This window comes from Ornithorhynchus anatinus, chromosome 1, assembly GCF_004115215.2.
Source record: "Ornithorhynchus anatinus isolate Pmale09 chromosome 1, mOrnAna1.pri.v4, whole genome shotgun sequence".
Classification (NCBI taxonomy): Eukaryota; Metazoa; Chordata; class Mammalia; order Monotremata; family Ornithorhynchidae; genus Ornithorhynchus; species Ornithorhynchus anatinus.
Window position 1 is genome coordinate 94,078,515 of NC_041728.1, and position 20,261 is coordinate 94,098,775.

The window sequence follows — 20,261 nt, forward strand, 5'->3', positions numbered from 1 at the left end:
TTCAACCGTATTTATTGAGCGCTTACTGTGTGCAGAGCACTGTACTAAGTGCTTGAGAGAGTTCAATACAACAATAAACAGACACATTCCTTGGCCCCTACAAGCTTACAGTCTTGGGTGGGGGGAGTCGTTCATATAAATTACAGATATGTACATAAGTGCTGTGGGGCTGGGAGGGGGGAAGAATGAAGGGAGCAAGTCGGGGTGATACAGAAGGGAATGGGAGAAGAAAAAAGGGAGAGGTTTAGTCAGGGAAGGTCTCTTGGAGATGTGCCTTCATTAAGCGGGGGAGAGTAATTGTCTGCTGGATTTAAGGAAGGAGGGGGTTCCAGGCCAGAGGCAGGATGTGGGATGTACGTTTTATCAAACATGCCCTCCATAGAGGCAACTGTAAATTTGAGTCAAACCTGATTCCACATAATTCTAAACACAGTGAGCATAGTCCTTCTACAACCAAATCAGATAATAAAGTTCTGATCTGTAAGATTTGGATTGTGTTTAGTCCAATTGAGTTCCTTAAACAAAACCTTTCCCACAGTGCCACTTACCCAGTTCCAAGATGAAATATGGGGGAAAAGAGGGAAAGAATGAGACACACCTAGGCAAAAAGAGTCATTTTATTTTGCCCTATACATGCTTTCTCTTTTGTCATCACTCAAATACACAAGGATCCTTAAAGTTCAAAATAGAGCACAACCTCTCTAATAACAATCGTCAAAATAAGGGAACTTTCTATGTTTAAACAATGGACATACATTCCTCAAGTCTTCAAGCGACTGATGCATCTTTTTGTCGTGGCACTTGGACAGAAGGGTTATCAAAAGCTTAGTGGATGCATCTCTGACCTCCTGTCCTCTGGTCTTTATTTTACTATGCCGACCATCACTTCACTGATATCCCAGAGTTTTCTTGCAACTGCATCATCCATGGCTTTTGGAAGCAGCTCTTCCTCTTTGCAATCTCCAAAATACTTGCCCGACACCCCCTCTACCTCGGGAGAAGAGGCCAGATAAATAGATGTCTGGGCTCCTTCGAGTGGAGTTTTAAAAAAAGCCCAGGACACTAGGTTGAAGAGGGGTTTGACCAATATAGGGATGTCTATGTACCTGCCGAGATTGGTACGGACAATGCCGGGATGCAGCACGTTTGCTGTGACCTCTGTGCCTTCTAAGCGGCGAGCTAGTTCCCTGGTGAACAGGATGTTAGCCAGCTTGCTGCGACTATATGCAAAACTTTTATTATAGCTTATCTCACTGTTCAAATCTTCAAAGTTGATGTCTCCATATTTGTAAAGCTTGGAAGAAACTACAATGATCCTGCTTGGAGCGGAGTTTTTGAGAAGATCCAGAAGGAGATTGGTGAGTAAGAAGTGCCCCAGATGGTTGACACCAAACTGCATCTCAAAACCATCCTCCGTCTTCATATAAGGACACTGAAAAATCCCAGCGTTATTGATCAAGACATCCAGGCGGGGCTCTTCCTTTAAATATTAAAAAGAGCAAATAAGATACAGGATCAATTAGACACCCACCTCTCATTAAAAGAACTGATGTTTAACCTTACAGAATGCTAAGCCAACTTTTTTTTTGTTTGGATCTTTTACATGATGACTCAGAGAAGCAACATGGCTCAGTGGAAAGAGCATGGGCTTGGGAGTCAGAGGTCATGGGTTCTAATCCCATCTCTGCTGCTTGTCAGCTGTGTGACTTGGGCAAAGGGTTATCTCATCTGTAAAATGGGGATTAAGACTGAGCCCCACGCGGGACAACCTAATCACCTTGTACCCCCCCCCCCAGCACTTAGAACAGTGTTTTGCACATAACTGCTTAACAAATGCCACCATTATTATTATCATTATTACCCAGTCCTTTCAAAATACTGCTAAAGAAGAGTTAGGTATCACTCGGTCAATCAGTGGAATTTACTAAGCTTTTATCATATGCAAAGCACCTGTATTTAGAGCTCAGAAAAGTAAAATACAACAGAGTTGCCAGAGGTGAACCCTGCACACAAGAAGCAACGTGGCCTAGTGGAAAAAGCATGGGCCTGGGAGTTGGAGGAGCTGGGTTCTAATCCCAGATCTGTCATTTGTCTGCTGTGTGACCTTGGACAAGTCACTGAACTTCTCTATGCCTCAGTCACATCACCTGTAAAACGGAGTTTAAATCCTCCTCCCTCCTTTTTAGCCTGTGAGTCCCAGGTGTGACAGGGACTGTGTCCAACCTGATTAACCACATTCACCTCAATGCTTAGAACAGAGCTTTACACATAGGAAGCACTTAATCCATACCCCAAAAGTGGAGCTTAAAGGGTCTTTCAGGATGTCAGTTAACTATGCAATGACAGACTCTTAGGTTTGAAGAATTTGTTATCCTTACTCCAAGAAGGAAATAACAAAAAAAAATTCTGTTCTATGTTTCATGGGACTCACCCCAGAATGACAGGGGCAAAGCATCAAAATCTAGTCTGATCTTAACAGGGACAAAACAGTGTGGACTAGTACAAAGAGCATGGGCCTGGGAATCAGAGGACCTGGGTTCTAATCCCAGGTCTGCCACTTGTCTGCTGTGTGTCCTTGACCAAGCCACTTGATTTCTCTGCCTCAGTTACCTTCTCTGGGAAATGGGATTAAGACTGTGAGCCCTAGGTGAGACAGGGACTGTGTTCAACCCAATTATCTTGTACCTACCTCAGTGCTTAGTGCAGTGCTTGTACACGGTAAGCGTTTAACAAATACCATAAAAAAAAGATGGAGGCCAAACAGGGATGCAGAACCACAACTACAGGAAAGAAGCTAAATAAGTAAAAAGCGAGGCCAATTAATGGGTCTGGCCAATCCAAGTAAGACAGAGGACTGAGCAATGGATTCCTCCATTTAGGCAGCACAGTAGGCTCTGACACTCACTTCTGGCCCTGAAATATCCATTTGGGTGATCTCTAGGGGGAAAGCAACTGGAGAATTGCTCAATTATCCTAAACATTATGGAAGCAGCATCGTGCAGTGGATAGAGCATGGGCCTGGGAGTCAGAAGATCATGGGTTCTAATTCCAGTTCTGCTACCTGTCTGCTGTGTGGCCTTGGACAAGTCAGTTCACCTCTCTGTGCCTTAGGTACCTCATCCGTACAATGGGAATTAAGAATGTGAGCCCTATGTGGGACACAGACTGTGTCCAACCCAATCTGCCTGTATGCACTCCAGTGCTTAGTACAGTGCCTGGCACATAGTAAGCACTTAACAAATACCAAAATTATTATTATTATTATTCTAACAAAGCCCTCATTTCCCCTATTTACCCTCCCTTCTGTGCCATCTATGCTGTTGGATCTGTATTAATAATAATAATAATAATGTTGGTATTTGTTAAGCGCTTACTATATGCCAAGCACTATTCTAAGCACTGGGGTAGACCCAAGGTAATCAGGTTGTCCCACCTAGGGCTCACAGCCTTCATCCCTATTTACAGATGAGGTAACTGAGGCACAGAGAAGTTAAGTGACTTGCCCAAGGTCACACATCTGATGAGCGGTGGAGTGGAGATTATAACCCACGACCTCTGACTCCCAAGCCCATGCTCAATATTCCCAGCCCCACCAGCTTTAACAATCAATCAATCAATCATATTTATTGAGTGTTTACAGAGGACTGTACTAAATACTTGGAAGAATACAATATAACAGATAAATTCCCCGGTCTTATGCACACACACATCAATCAATGGTATTTGTTGAGCTACGTGCAGAACATTGTTTAGCCCAGTGCTCTGCACACAGTAAGTGTTCAATAAATATGACTGAAATACGATTGAATGAGAGTACAACTGGGCCTCAGTTACCTCATCTGTAAAATGGGGATTAAGACTGTGAGCCCCATGTGGGACAACCTGATTCCCCTATGTCTACCCCAGTGCTTAGAACAATGCTCGGCACATAGTAAGCGCTTAACAAATACCAACATTATTATTATTATTAGTACAACAGAATAGTGGACATAATAATAATAATGTTGGTATTTGTTAAGCACTTACTATGTGCAGAGCACTGTTTTAAGCGTGATACACTGTTTTACCCTGATACAGGGTAATCAGGTTGTCCCATGTGAGGCTCACGGTCTTAATCCCCATTTTACAGATGAGGTAACTGAGGCACAGAGAAGTTAAGTGACTTGCCCACAGTCACACAGCTGACAAGTGGCAGAGCCGGGAGTCGAACTCATGACCTCTGACTCCCAAGCCCGGGCTCTTTTCACTGAGCCATGTCAGGTTGGACACAGTCCAAGTGCCACATGGGGCTCACGCTCTTAATCCCCATTTTTCAGGTGAGGTAACTGAGCCATAGATTAGTTAAGTGACTCATCCAAGGTCACGAGTGGTGGAGCTGGGCTTAGGACCTAGGTCCTTGACTCCCAGAGCTGTAGTCTGTCCACTAGGCCAGGCCGCCTCTCATGTTTTAAGCGGGAAACTGGGGTGAGCCTCACCAATGCCACTCTCCCCATCCTCCTGTCCCAAATCATGGTTTGGAGAGCAATCCCACCCCAGGAGGGGCCTCCTTGAAACTCCATCTCAAGAGGTATTGACTCCCAGCATACTTAGATTCTTCCCAAAGCCATCCATCTCTGGATCCTCACTCTCCTGATTTTTACCTTCATTCCAACTCTCACTGCTCACCCTCAAGAAGACACCTCCCCTTTAAGATCCTGCCTCCCCCAACAAACTCATCTTGTCTTACGCTGTCGAGCCTTCTCCGACCCACAGCGACTCCAGGGACACGTCTGTCCCAGCACACCCCACCTCCATCTACAATCGTTCTGGTAGTGGATCCATACAGTTTTCTTGGTAAAAATACAATAGTAGTTTACCATTACCTCCTTCTGCGTGGTAAACTTGAGTCTCCGCCCTTGACTCTCTCCCGTGCCGCTGCTGCCCAGCACGAGTGAGTTTTGACTTGTAGCAGATTGCCTTCCACTTGCTAGCTACTGCCCAAGCTAAGAATGGAATGGACGGGCCTCTGCTTGACTCTCCCTCCCGTAGTCAAGACTGGTAGAGTCCTTGAAACTCTCCAGGTGCCATCCTGAGAGAGGGCCTTCAAACTACAAAAGCAGCGTGGCTTACTGGAAAAAGCCCGGGCTTGGGAATCAGAGGTTGTGAGTTCTAATTCTGCCTCCACCACTTGTCAGCTGTGTGATTTTGGGGAAGTCACTGAACTTCTCTGTGCTCCCTCATCTGTAAAATGGGGATGAAGACGGTGAGCCCCACCTGGGAGAACCTGATTACCTTGTATTACCCCAGGGCTTAGAAGAGTGCTTGGCACACAGTAAGTGCTTAACAAATGCCATCATGAAGGGAAGCAGGGTGGCTTACTGGAAAGACCAGAGGCTTGGGAGTCAGAGGTCATGGGTTCTAATCCTGAATCCACTATCAGCTGTGTGACTTTGGGCAAGCCACTTAACTTCTCTGTGCCTCACTTACCTCATCTGTAAAAAGGGGTTTAAGACTGTGAGCCCCACATGGTACAACCTGATTACCCTGTATTTACCCCAGCGCTTAGAACGGTTCTTGGCACATAGTAAGCACTTAACTAATAGCATCATTATTATTATGATGATTATTATTACACTTGTTCAACTGGGAGCTCACCATCCTCCTCTTCTTACATTTTCCCTTCTCACCCAAGTCCTTCTATCTCTTTGGGAGGGAAACTTGAAGCCACTTTGGATGCCTCATCTCCCTCGAGCTCTCACAACCAGTTTTATCACCAGGTCTTGAAGCTTCTTCCTCAAAAAGATTTTATGGTGCTGGCTTTCCTTTTCCTGCAGTCATAACCTTAAGCTGTTTTAAGGTCTGGATCACTGCCAGCATCTCCCAGCTCTAACATACTCTTTGCCCTTAAGGGGTGGGTGGGAGGAACCATTTTGAGCATACTCCTTTTTTATGGTATTTAAGTGCTAATTATTTGCCATGCGCTTATGGTGTGCAAAGCACTTTACTGAGCGCTTGGAAAGTACAATAAGTACAATTCAGCAATAAGGAGAGACAATCCCTGCCCCCCAGGTCCGACACCAGCCCTGTCTCACATGGGGCTCACAGCTTAAGTAAGAGGGAGAACAGGTAATAGTGTGGTGTAGTGGATAGAGCCCGGGCCTCAGAGTCAGAACATCATGGGTTCTAATTCCGACTCCACCACTTGCCTGCTGTGTGACCTTGGACAAGTCGCTTCACTTCTCTGGGCCTCAGTCCCCTCATCTGTCAAACGGGGATCGAGACTGTGAGCCCCACATGGGACAGGGACTGTGTCCAAGCCAATTTGCTTGTATCCACCCCAGCGCTTACTACAGTGCCTGGCACAAAGTAAGCACTTAATACCAAAACTATTATTATTATTTTTCCCACTTGGCAGTATTGGAAGTACAGGTACCATAATAATGATAATAATAAAGTGGAAACTCCCCACCTAACCCCCGGACCATAGAATCAGTGTGACTTAGTGGAAAGAGACCAGGTCTGGGAGTCAGAGGTCGTGGGTTCTAATCCCAGCTCTGCCACTTGTCTGCTGTGTGACCTCGTGCAAGTCACTTCACTTCTCTGTGCCTCAGTTCCCTCATCTGTAAAATGGGGATGAAGACTGCGAGCCCCACACGGGATAACCTGATGACCTTGTATCTCCCCCAGAGCTTGGAAAAGTGCTTGGCACACTCATTCATTTGTATTTATTGAGCGGTTACCGGGTGCAGAGCACTGTACTAAGGCTTGGAAAGTACAATCCAGCAATAGAGAGACAGTCCCTGCCCACCCCGGTCTCACAGTGCAGAAGCGGGGAGACGGACATCAAAACAAGCAAACAGGCATCAATCGCATCAATGCCAATAAAGAGAATGATAGATATCTACACGTCATTTATACAGATAAGCAGCACTATAAGTGTGTACATATATACACATCTGTATCAGTGCCTGCCCTCATCTGTAAAAAGGGGATGAAGGCTGTGCACGCCAGGTGCGCCCCAGTTTCTGCAGAAAAGCTCAGGGCATGTCATCCCCCTCCTCAAGATTCTTCAGTGGTTGTCCATCAACCTTTGTATCAAGCCAAAACTCCTCACTCTTGGCTCCAAAGCTCATCATCTTGCCCCCTCCTACCTCACCTCCTTTCTCTCTTTCTACAGCCCACCCTGTACACTCTGCTCCTCTGCCGCCCACCTCCTCACCGTCCCCCATTCTCGCCCATCCCGCCATCGACCCGCCTGGGCCACGTCCTCCCGCTGACCTGGAATCCCCTTCCTCCTCACCTCCGCCAAATTCTCTTCCCCTCTTCAAAGCCCTACTTAGAGCTCACCTCCTCCAAGAGGCCTTCCCAGACTGAGCTTCCCCTTTTCCCTCTGCTCCCTCTGCTGCCCCTCTACCCCCCCCACCTTCACCTCCCCTAAGCTAAGCCCTCTTTTCCCCCCTTTCCCTCTGCTCCTCCCCCTCTCCCTTCCCCTCCGCACTGTGCTCCTCCGCTCATTTGTATATATTTTTTATTACCCTATTGATTTTGTTAGTGAGATGTACATCACCTTGATTCTATTTATTGCTATTGTTTTTGTCTGTCTGTCTCCCCCCATTAGACTGTAAGCCTGTCATTGAGCAGGGACTGTCTCTATCTGTTGCCTATTTGTACATTCCAAGCGCTTAGTACAGTGCTCTGCACATAGTAAGCGCTCAATAAATACTATTGAATGAATGAATGGAATGCCCTCCCACCTCACATCCGCCAAACTAACTCTCTTCCCCTCTGAAAGCCCTACTGAGAACTCACCTCCTCCAGGAGGCCTTCCCAGTCTGAGCCCTCCCTTTCCCTCTCCTTCTCTGCCCTCTGCTCTTCCCCTTCCCCTCCGTACAGCGCTTGTGCATATTTGAATATGTTCTTTATTACTCTATTTTGCTAATGATGTGTATATATATATGATTCTATTTATCTATTTTTGATCCTATTGATGCCTGTCTACTTGCTTTGTTGTCTGTCTCCCCATTTAGATTGTGAGCCCGTTGTGGGCAGGGATTGTCTCTATCAGTTGCCGAATTGTACATTCCAAGCGCTTAGTCCAGTGCTCTGCATCCAGTAAGCGCTCAGTAAATACAATTGAATGAAGGAATGACTGACAAGATGATGCTCTTGTGAGTGTCTCCTGGTACCTAGCCTGTGAACCCACTGTGGGGCAGGGATTGTCTCTGTTGTTGAATTGCACAATAATAATAATAATAATAATAATGTTGGTATTTAAGCACTAAGTGCCAAGCACTGTTCTAAGCGCTGGGTAGACACAAGGTAGTCAGGTTGTCCCACGTGGGGCTCCCAGTCTTAATCCCCTTTTGAGAGAGGAGGTAACTGAGGCCCAGAGAAGTGAGTGATTTGCCCAAGTCACACAGCTGATAAGTGGCAGAGCCAAACGCTCAGTCCAGTGCTCTGCATCCAGTAAGTGCTCAAGCACTTCAACTGGAGGACTGGGTGGCTGAGAAGGTGATGCCCTCGTGAATGTCCCCCGGGACTTAGCCTGTGAGCTTGCTGTGGGGCAGGGATTGTCTGTGTTGCTGAACTGCACATTAATAAGAATGATAATGTTGGTATTTGTTAACCGCTTCCTATGTGCCAAGCACTGTTCTAAGCACTGGGTAGACACAAGGTAATCAGGTTATCCCACATGGGGCTCCCAGTCTTAATCCCCATTTTACAGATGAGGGAACTAGGGCCCACAGAAGTCAAGTGACTTGCCCAAAGTCACACAGCTAAGTGGCAGAGCCAAACACTCAGTCCAGTGCTCTTCACCCAGTAGGTGTTCAAGCAATCCAATTGAAGGAGTGAGTGTCTGAGAAGGAAGGTGATGCCCTGGTGACTGTCCCCCAGGGCTTGGCCTGTGGGCCCATTGTGGGGGAGGGATGGTCTCAATTTGTTGCCGAATTGTGCATTCCAAGCACTCTGTTCAGTGTTCTGCACCCAGAAAACGCTCAACAAATCCGACTGAAGGACTGAATGTCTGAGAAGGTGATGCCCTCGTGAGTGTCCCCTGGGGTCTTAGCCTGCGGGCCCGTTGTGGGGCAGGGATTGTCTCTGTTGTCAAATTGGGCATTCCAAACACTTAGTCCAGTGCTCTGAACCCAGTAGGCGCTCAATAAACACAACTGAAGGCCTGAGTGTCCAAGAAGGTGATGCCCTGGTGAGTGTCCCCTGGCGCTTAGCCTGTGGCCTGCGGGCCCATTGTGGGGCAGGGATGGCCTTTGTAACTGAACTGTGCATTCCAAACGCTCAGTCCAGTGCTCTGCACCCAGTACGAGCGCTCAATAAACACAACAGAAGGACTGTGTGTCCAAGAAGGTGATGCCCTTGTGAGTGTGCCCGGGGCTTGGCCTGGGGGCCCGCTGTGGGGCAGGGATGGTCTCTGTAGCCGAACTGTGCATTCCAAACACTAAGCCCAGCGCTCTGCACCCAGTAAAGTGCTCAATAAACACAACTGAAGGCCTGAGTGTCTAAGAAGGAAGGTGATGCCCTGTTGAGTGTCCCTGGGGGCTTAGCTTGCAGGCCCGCTGTGGGGCAGGGATGGCCTCTGTAGCAGAACTGTGCATTCCCAACGCTTAGTCTAGTGCTCTGCACCCAGTAAGAGCTCAATAAACACAACTGAAGGCCTGAGTGTCTGAAAAGGAAGGTGATGCCCTTGTGCGTGTCCCTGGGGGCTTAGCTTGCAGGCCCGGGGCAGGGATGGCCTCTGTGGCCGAACCGTGCATTCCCAACGAATCTGGCTTCCGTCCCCTCCACTCTACCGAGACTGCTCTCTATAAGGTCACCCATGACCTCCTTCTTGCCAAATCCGATGGCTCCTACTCCATTCTGATCCTCCTTGACCTCTCTGCTGCCTTTGACACTGTCGACCATCCCCTCCTCCTCCATACCTTATCTCACCTTGGCTTCACGGACTCTGTCCTCTCCTGGTTCTCCTCTTACCTCTCTGGCCGATCATTCTCGGTCTCCTACGCTGGAGCCTCCTCCCCCTCCCATCCTTTAACTGTTGGAGTTCCTCAAGGGTCAGTTCTTGGCCCTCTTCTGTTCTCCATTTACACTCACTCCCTCGGTGAACTCATCCGCTCTCACAGCTTTGACTACCATCTCTACGCAGATGACACGCAGATCTACATCTCCGCCCCTGTCCTCTCCCCCTCCCTTCAGGCTCGCATCTCCTCCTGCCTCCGGGACGTCTCCACCTGGATGTCGGCCCGCCACCTAAAACTCAACATGAGCAAGACTGAGCTCCTCATCTTCCCTCCCAAGCCCGGTCCGCTCCCAGACTTCTCCGTCACCGTGGATGGCACGACCATCCTTCCCGTCCCGCAGGCCCGCAATCTCGGTGTCATCCTTGACTCGTCCCTCTCGTTCACCCCACACATCCTATCCGTTACCAAGACCTGCCGGTTTCACCTCTACGATATCGCCAAGATCCGCCCTTTCCTCTCCTCCCAAACGGCTACCTTACTATTACGGGCTCTCGTTATATCCCGGCTAGACTACTGTGTCAGCCTTCTCTCTGACCTCCCTTCCTCCTCTCTCGCCCCGCTCCGGTCTATTCTTCACTCCGCTGCCCGGCTCATCTTCCTGCAGAAACGATCTGGGCATGTCACTCCCCTTCTTAAACAACTCCAGTGGTTGCCTATCGACCTCCGCTCCAAACAAAAACTCCTCACTCTAGGCTTCAAGGCTCTCCATCACCTTGCCCCTTCCTACCTCTCCTCCCTTCTCTCTTTCTACCGCCCACCCCGCACGCTCCGCTCCTCTGCCGCCCACCTCCTCGCCGTCCCTCGGTCTCGCCTATCCCGCCGTCGACCCCTGGGTCACGTCCTCCCGCGGTCCTGGAACGCCCTCCCTCCTCACCTCCGCCAAACTGATTCTCTTTCCCTCTTCAAAACCTTACTTAAAAATCACCTCCTCCAAGAGGCGTTCCCAGACTGAGCTCCTCTTCCCCCTCTACTCCCTCTGCCATCCCCCCTTTACCTCTCCGCAGCTAAAGCCTCATTCTCCCCTTTTCCCTCTGCTCCTCCACCTCTCCCTTCCCATCCCCACAGCACTGTACCCATCCGCTCAACTGTATATATTTTCGTTACCCTATTTATTTTGTTAATGAATTGTACATCGCCTTGATTCTATTTAGTTGCCATTGTTTTTACGAGATGTTCTTCCCCTTGACGCTGTTTAGTGCCATTGTTCTTGTCTGTCCGTCTCCCCCGATTAGACTGTAAGCCCGTCAAACGGCAGGGACTGTCTCTATCTGTTGCCGACTTGTTCATCCCAAGCGCTTAGTACAGTGCTCTGCACATAGTAAGCGCTCAATAAATACTATTGAATGAATGAATAGTCTAGTGCTCTGCACCCAGTAAGAGCTCAATAAACACAACTGCAGGCCTGAGTGTCTGAAAAGGAAAGTGATGCCCTTGTGCGTGTCCCTGGGGGCTTAGCTTGCAGGCCCGGGGCAGGGATGGCCTCTGTGGCCGAACCGTGCATTCCCAACGCTTAGTCTAGTGCTCTGCACCCAGTAAGAGCTCAATAAACACAACTGCAGGCCTGAGTGTCTGAAAAGGAAAGCGACGCCCTTGTGCGTGTCCCCGGGGGCTTGGCCTGCAGGCCCGTTGCGGGGCAGGGAGGGCCTCTGCGGCGGAACTGTGCATTCCCAATGCTTAGTTACGAGCTCAATCAAGCCCACCGCCTCACCTGCAGCACCTCGTGGCAGAAGCGGCGCACGGAGCCGAGCGAGGCGAGGTCGAGCTCCTTGAGGACCAGCCGGTCGGAGAGGTCGGAGGGGAGGTCGGAGGCCCGGGAGCAGAGCTGGGTCCGGAGGGTCCCGGCGGCCTCCCGGGCGCGGCCCGGGTCCCGGCAGGCCAGGATGACGCGGGCCCCTTGGCGCAGCAGCTGGGCCGCCGTGGCCAGGCCGATGCCGCTGTTGGCTCCGGTGACGAGGGCGGTTCGGCCCCGCATGGAGGCCTCGGAGGCCGCCGCCCGGGAGCGGCCCAGGACCAGCCGGCGCCGCCACCGCAGCAGCAGCAGCAGCCAGACGCCGCCCAAGGCCGCCCACCCCGCCAACGCCGCCATGCCACTGCCCTCGCCCGCCGCGGGGGGCGCCAAGGAGCCCGCCGCCTGCCGGGACTTGTAGTTCTGCCCTCCTCCCCGGCCTCCCTGCCTGCCATCGCACCTCGGAGGATGCTCCGGCCCTCATAACCGAGATTGGGATTTACTCAGATCTCGTGTCGTTTTGATAGAGCCTTGTAATCCTTGATATCATTCTTAGCATCTATGTCATGATTTCAGGAGGGGGTAGGGTGATGATCTAGAATGATGTGACGATGCTGGCATGGGTTCGACTCCTGGCTCCGCCACTTGTCGGCTGTGCGGCAAGTCACTTGGCTTCTCTGGGCCTCGGTTCCCTCATCTGTATAATGGGGGTTAACTGTGAGCCTCACGTGGGACAACCTGATTATTCTGTATCTTAGTCATTATTATTCAGTGCTTCCTATGGGCAGGGCGCTGTTCTAAGCGCTGGGGAGACCCAGGGGAATCAGGGCGTCCCACGTGGGGCTCGCAGTCTTCAGTGTCCCACGTGGGGCTCACAGTCTTCATTGTCCCACATGGAGCTCACAGTCTTCATTGTCCCACATGGAGCTCACAGTCTTCAGTGTCCCTCGTGGGGCTCGCAGTCTTCAGTGTCCCACGTGGGGCTCACGGTCTTCATCCCCATTTTCCAGATGAGGTCACTGAGGCCCAGAGAAGTGAAGTGAAGTGACTTTCCCACAGAACCCAGCTGACAAGTGGCAGAGCCAGGATTCGAACCTATGATCTCTGACTCCAAAGCCCGGGCTCTTTCCACTGAGCCACGCTGCTTCTTCCCTCCTCCTCCCCCGCCCCGGCCTCCCTTCCATCGCACCTCGAAGGATGATCTATCTCTAATAATCTAGAATGTGATTTACTCAGATATAGTATCATTATTATAGAGCATTGTAATCATTGATATGATTATTATAATCTATATAATGATTTAATGATATGTAGTATGTTGATCTATAATGATGTAATAATGTTGGTATTTGTTAAGCGCTTCCTATGTGCAGAACACTGTTCTAAGCGCTGGGGGAGACAGAGGGGAATCAGGGGGTCCCATGTGGGGCTCACAGTCTTCATTGTCCCACGTGGGGCTCACAGTCTTCATCCCCATTTTACAGATGAGGTCACTGAGGCCCAGAGAAGTGAAGTGACTTGACCCAAGTCACCCAGCTGACAAGTGGCAGAGCCAGGATTCGAACCCATGACCTCTGACTCCAAAACCCGGACTCTTTCCACTGAGCCACGCTGCTTCTTCCCTCCCCTCCGCGCTGGCCTCCCTCCCTTCCATCTCACCTCTAAGGATGATCTATCTCTAATAACCTGGAATGTGATTTACTCAGATATAGTATCATTATTATAGAGCATTGTAATCATTGATATGATTATTATAATCTATATAATGATGTAATAATATGTAGTATGATGATCTATAATGATATGATAGTTGATATAATGATGTTGGTGTTTGTTAAGCGCTTACTATGTGCCGAGTACTGCTCTAAGCGCTGGGGGAGACACGAGGGAATCAGGGTGTCCCACGTGGGGCTCACAGTCTTCATCTCCATTTGACAGATGAGGGAAGTGAGGCACAGAGAAGTTCAGTGACTTGCCCACAGTCACACAGCTGATGAGTGGCAGAGCCTCTATGATTATATGATGATATCTAATATAATCATATAGAGTGTAACGATCTATGATGTGATAGCATATAATATTTAACACATCACATGTGATTACGTAATGATATGGAATATGATTATGTATGGCATAATGATCTAATAGCATACAATACTTAGCATATGATATATAATTATATGATGTTATATGATATAATAATGTTGGTATTTGTTAAGCGCTTACTATGTGCAAAGCACTGTTCTAAGCGCTGGGGTAGACACAGGGGAATCGGGTTGTCCCATATGGGGCTCACAGTCTTAATCCCCATTTTACAGATGAGGTAACTGAGGCGCAGAGAAGTTAAGTGACTTGCCCACATAGTGTGATGTTCTGTAATATGATAGCATGTGATATATTTAACATATGATATGTGATTATATAATGATATATAATAGAATAATATGTAGCATAACGATCTATGATATAATAGCATATAATATTTAGCACATCATATATGATTATATAATGATACATGATATGATGATATTTAGTATCATGATATATAACTCAATAGTGTATAACGTTTAACATATGATATATAATTATATAATGATATATAATATAATGTTATATAGTGTAATCATCTGCCATTGCCATTATTGCCATTGTTCTTGTCTGCCTGTCTCCCCCGATTAGACTGTCAGCCTGTCAAAGGGCAGGGACTGGCTTTATCTGTTACCCATTTGTACATTCCAAGCGCTTAGTACAGTGCTCTGCACATAGTAAATGCTCAATAAATACTATTGAATGAAATACTATTGAATGAATCTGTAATGTAATAGCGTATATTTAACATATAATACATGATTATATAATGATGTATAATATAATTATAGATAGAATAACGGTCTATAATATAATAGCGTATGATATTTAACATGTGATACATGATTATGTAATGATAGATAATATAAAGTAGAAAGATCTATAATATAATAGCCTATAATATTATATTTAGCATATAATATATGATTACATGATGATATATAATATATAATAATATATCATATATGCAGTGTAGTTAGTTCTCTGAGGCCCAGAGAAGGGAAATGGCTGGCCCAAAGTTACAGAGCAGACAAGTGGCAGAACCGGGATTAGAACCCATGACCTCTGACTCCCTGGCCTGGGCTCTTTCCACTGAGCCACACTGCTTCTCATAGAGCACTTAACAATATTAACAATAATAAGAATGATGAGCAGCACGGCACAGTGGATAGAGCACGGGCCTGGAAGTCAGAAAGTTATAGGTTGTAATCCCGGCTCTGCCACAATCCCGGCTCTGCCACTTGTCCGCTGTGTGACTTTGGGCAAGTCACTTCACCTCTCTGGGCCTCAGTTGCCTCATCTGTAAAATGGGGATTAAGACTGTGAGCCCCGCGTGGGACATGGACTGTGTCCAGCCTGATCTGTTTAAATCCAAACCCAGTGCTTAGTACAGTGCCTCGCACAGTTAAGTGTTTAACAAATACCATTATTATTATTATTGTTATTAATAAGCATTGACTCTGTGCCAGGCACTGTAATAATAATGTTGATATTTGTTAAGCACTTACTATGTGCAGAGCACTGTTCTAAGCGCTGGGGTAGATACAGGGTAGTCAGGTTGTCCCATGTGAGGTTCACAGTTAATCCCCATTTTACAGATGAGGTAACTGAGGCACAGAGAAGTGAAGTGATTTGCCCACAGTCTCGCAGCTGACAAGTGGCAGAGCCGGGAGTCGAACTCATGACCTACTCCGAAGCCGAGGCTCTTTCCACTGAGCCACGCTGTTTCCAAGCGCTGTACTAAGCGCTGGGGCAGATACAAGGTAATCAGTTTGTCCCACATAATTATTACTATGATGATATTTGTTAAATGCTTACTATCTGCCAGGCACTGTACTAAGTGCTGAAGTAGATAAGAGGTAGTCATGTTGTCCCACATACATAATTATTATTATGATGGTATTTGTTAAGTGCTCATTATGTGCCAGGCACTGTTCTAAGCACCCGTGGTAGTTACAAGGTAATCAGGTTGTCCCACATGGGACTCACAGCATAATCCTCATTTTACAGGTGAGGGAACTGTGTCCCAGAGAAGTGAAATGGATTGCCTATGATCACACAGCAGACAAATGGTGTTGACAGAATTAGACTCCACATCCTCTGACTCCCAAGCTCGTGCTCTTTCCATTCACACAAGCTGCTTCTCTACTATGTGCGGAGCAATATACTAAGCACTTGGAAAGTACGATTCAAGCACTGGATGAGAATCCAGTTCCTCTGACTCCCAAGCAGTGCTCTTGCCACTAGGCCGGACTTCTGACTCCCACTAGGTCATGCTTGTTTTGTCATGTTTTTTTCCTCAGGCTCTTTTGGCTTCCTCCTCCCCACCTCCCTCTCAGTTGGCTTCTTAATCCCCATCTCATGCCAGTTTGGAAAACCAGAAGTAGGCAAAATTACTAGAATGCCTAATGGCGAGAGAATCTGATTTTAGAGGGATCAGGACTAGAAAAGCTTGACACCCAAAAGTAGCTGCAGCTATTCATTCTTTCATTCATTCATTCAATAGTATTTATTGAACGCTTACTATGTGCAGAGCACTGTACTAAGCACTTGGAATGAACAACTCGGCAACAGATAGAGACAGTCCCTGCCATTTGACAGGCTTACAGTCTAATCGGGGGAGACAGACAGACAAGAACAATGGCAATAAATAGAGTTGAGGGGAAGAACATCTCGTAAAAACAATGGCAACTAAATAGAATCAAGGCGATGTACATTTCATTAACAAAATAAATAGGGTAATGAAAATCTATAGAGTTGAGCGGACGAGTACAGTGCTGAGGGGATGGGAAGGGAGAGGGGGAGGAGCAGAGGGAAATGGGGGGAAAAGAGGGTTAAGCTGTGGAGAGGTGAAGGGGGGGCGGTAGAGGGAGTAGACGGAGAAGGGGAGCTCAGTCTGGGAAGGCCTCTTGGAGGAGGTGAGTTTTAAGTAGGATTTTGAAGAGGGGGAGAGTTTGTTTGGCAGAGGTGAGGAGGGAGTGCATTCCAGGACCGCGGGAGGACGTGGCCCAGGGGTCGATGGTGGGATAGGTGAGACCGAGGGATGGTGAGGAGGTGGGCGGCAGAGGAACGGAGCGTGCAGGTGTGGGCAGTAGAAAGAGAGAAGGGAGGAGAGGTAGGAAGGGGCAAGGTGATGTAGAGCCTTGAAGCCTAGAGTGAGGAGTTTTTGTTTGGAGTGGAGGTTGATAAGCAACCACTGGAGTTGTTTAAGAAGGGGAGTGACATGCCCAGAGCGTTTCTGCAGGAAGATGAGCCGAGCAGCAGAGTGAAGAATAGACTGGAGCGGGGCGAGAGAGGAGGAAGGGAGGTCAGAGAGAAGGCTGACACAGTAGTTTAGCCGGGATATAACGAGAGCCTGTAGCAGTAAGGTAGCCGTTTGGGTGGAGAGGAAAGGGTGGATCATGGCGATATTGTAAAGGTGAAACCGGCAGGTCTTGGTAACGGATAGGATGTGTGGGGTGAACGAGAGAGACGAGTCAAGGATGACACCAAGATTACGAGCCCGAGAGATGGGAAGGATTGTTGTGCCATCCTCAGTGATAGGGAAGTCTGGGAGAGGACCGGGTTTGGGAGGGAAGATGAGGAGCTCAGTCTTGCTCATGTTGAGTTTTAGGTGGCGGGCCGACATCCAGGTGGAGACATCCTGGAGGCAGGAGGAGATGCGAGCCTGAAGGGAGGGGGAGAGGACAGGGGCGGAGATGTAGATCTGCATGTCATCTGCGTAGAGATGGTAGTCAAAGCCGTGAGAGCAAATGAGTTCACCAAGGGAGTGAGTGTAAATGGAGAAATGGAGAACAGAAGAGGGCCAAGAACTGACCCTTGAGGAACTCCAACAGTTAAAGGATGGGAGGGGGAGGAGGCGCCAGCGAAGGAGACCGAGAATGACCAGCCAGAGAGGTAAGAGGAGAACCAGGAGAAGACGGAGTCCGTGAAGCCCAGGTGAGATAAGGTATGGAGGAGGTGGGGATGGTCGACAGTGTCAAAGGCAGCAGAGAGGTCAAGGAGGATCAGAATGGAGTAGGAGCCATTGGATTTGGCAAGAAGGAGGTCATGGGTGACCTTAGAGAGAGCAGTCTCGGTAGAGTGGAGGGGACGGAAGCCAGATTGGAGGGGGTCCAGGAGAGAATAGGAGTTAAGGAATTCTAAGCAGCAATTGTAGATGACTCGTTCTAAGATTTTGGAAAGGAAGGGTAGTAGGGAGATAGGGCGATAACTGGAGGGGGAAGTGGGGTCAAGAGCGGGTTTTTTTAGGATGGGGGAGACGTGGGCATGTTTGAAGGCAGAGGGGAAGGAGCCCTTGGAGATTGAGTGGTTAAAAATAGAAGTTAAGGAAGGTAGGAGGGCAGGGGCGATGGTTTTAAGAAGGTGAGAGGGAATGGGGTCCGAGGCGCAGGTGGAAGGGGTGGCACTTGCGAGGAGGGAGGAGATCTCCTCTGAGGATACTGCAGGGAAGGATGGAAAAGTAGGGGAGAGGGTTGGTGGGGGGGAGGGGAGAGGCGGAGGGGTGACTTTGGGTAGCTCAGACCTGATCGTGTTGATTTTTGTGAGGAAATAGGTGGCCAGATCATTGGGGGTGAGAGATGGGGGAGGGGGAGGAACAGGGGGCCTAAGGAGAGAGTAAAAGGTCCAGAACAATTGGCGGGGGTGATGGGCATGGGTGTCGATGAGGGAGGAGAAGTTTTGCCTGGCGGAGGAGAGGGCAGAGTTAAGGCGGGAAAGGATAAATTTGAAGTGTGTGAGGTCGGCTTGGTGCTTGGACTTTTGCCAGCAGCGCTCAGCAGCTCGAGCATAGGAGTGTAGGAGGCGGACAGAGGAGGTGATCCAGGGCGACCGAGAGCGGCGGAGGGAAAGGGGGGCGAGAGAGTTGAGATGAGTAGAGAGGGTGGAGTTGAGAGCAGAGACCTGATCGTCGAGAGTGGGAAGTGAGGACAGGGCGGCAAGGTGAGGAGAGATGCTTTTAGAAAGACGGATGGGATTGAGAGAGCAGAGGTCTCTGTGGGGTAGTAGCAAAGATTTGCAGGGCGAGGGAGTGTGAGAGATGAGGCAGGTGAGAAGGTTATGGTCAGAGAGAGGGATTTCAGAGTCGGTGAGGGAGGAGATAGTGCAGCGGTAGGAGATGACGAGATCGAGGGTGTGACCAAGTTGGTGAGTGGGCGCTGTATGGTGGAGCAGGAGGTCAGCAGAGTCGAGGAGGGATAGCAGGCGGGCGGCAGAGGAGTCATCGGGTACATCCATATGGATGTTGAAGTCTCCGAGGATCAGAGTGGGCAGATAGAAGGAGAGAAGGAAGGTGAGGAAGGGGTCTAGGTGGTTGAAGAAGTCGGAGGTGGGACAGCGACAAGTAACTGGAGTGGGTGGTAGAGGTGAATGATATGGGCTTCGAAGGAGGGGAAGGAGAGGGAGGGGGGAGGAGGGATAGTGCGGAAGCGGCAACGGGGCGAGAGGAGGAAGCCGACGCCTCCTCCCTTACCGGTGAGTCTGGGGGAGTGGGAGAAGGAGAGGCCTCCGCTGGAGAGAGCGGCGGCGGAGACCGTGTCTTCGGGAGAGAGCCACATTTCCGAAAGGGCGAGGAGGAGGAGAGAGCGAGAGAGGAAAAGGTCATGGACAAAAGGTAGCTTACCTGTAATAGAGCGGGGGTTCCAGAGGCCACACTTGAAAGTAGCTGTGGGTGCAAGGGGGGGAGGGGAGAGAGGGCGGGGGGAGGGGAGGGTTTGGATGGGAAGGAGGTGGCAGGGCCCTGGACGGGGAGAGGGGGATGAGGGGTAGCGGTGGGACAGGAGGCCCGGGATGGGGTGTGGGTAGGGAAGAGAGAAGTGGGGGGGAGGAAGGGGTTTGGTAGGGGGGAGAGTAGGGGGAGGGGGAAGAGGGGTAGCGCTGGTAAAGTGGGGTTCTAGGGCAGGGGAGGGGAGGGAGGGAGGAGGCAGAGGAGAGAGCGGGAAAGAGCTGAGCCAGAGAGGGGAAGGGGAAGGGGAGGATAGGAAGGGGCGGGGGGGGGGGGGGGGAGAAGGGACATGGTGAGGCCAGAGAGGTGGGTGGCAGCACTGACAACAATAAACAGTAACAAACGAAATGGGTAATATAGCAACATGATACAGTATGATACAATACAGTAGTGTTAATAAGCGGGCGATGACCAGGGTCGGGGTAGGCTTGATTAAGGGCCAACCTGATCAAACTCAAAGTCAGGCGGCTGGTGAAGCCAGAGAGGTGGGTGGCAGCACTGACAACAATGAACAATAGCAAGGGAAATCGGTAATATCAAAAGATAGGTACAACATCAGTATCTCATTGTAGCTGACAAAGGAAGAAATTACAGCCCTCTTATGACGCTCTCTTTGAGAAGAGTGAAAGTGAAAGACAGGGTTACTGACCTCAAAGAGTCACTGATCTCACGCCCCGTAGAAATGAGCAGTGGGGTCTAGTGGGAAGAGCCA

The 20,261-nt window shown here is 49.3% G+C and overlaps 1 protein-coding gene and 1 non-coding gene across 2 annotated transcripts; both read right to left on the reverse strand.

Moving 5' to 3' along the window:
* Positions 1–599: 599 nt before the first annotated feature.
* Positions 600–12,099, reverse strand: LOC100086368 (retinol dehydrogenase 14). The gene is made up of 2 exons (XM_029062425.1): positions 11,722–12,099; positions 600–1,480 (listed from the first exon to the last, which is right to left on the reverse strand). The coding sequence occupies exons 1-2, from the start codon at positions 12,097–12,099 to the stop codon at positions 863–865; spliced, it is 996 nt and encodes a 331-aa protein (XP_028918258.1). The 3' UTR covers positions 600–862.
* On the reverse strand, positions 4,941–5,078 carry LOC114817375. Its single transcript, XR_003765229.1, has one exon. It is a non-coding gene; the product is annotated as a small nucleolar RNA SNORA7 (small nucleolar RNA).
* Positions 12,100–20,261: the final 8,162 nt, after the last annotated feature.

Bases quoted from the DNA above. Each gene is read 5' to 3' on its own strand.
- LOC100086368 (XM_029062425.1), bottom strand. From the start codon at position 12,099: ATGGCGGCGTTGGCGGGGTGGGCGGCCTTGGGCGGCGTCTGGCTGCTG. The intron at 1,481-11,721 runs GTGAGGCGGTGG...TAATATTTAAAG, and splicing joins TCTGCCACGAGGTGCTGCAG to GAAGAGCCCCGCCTGGATGT.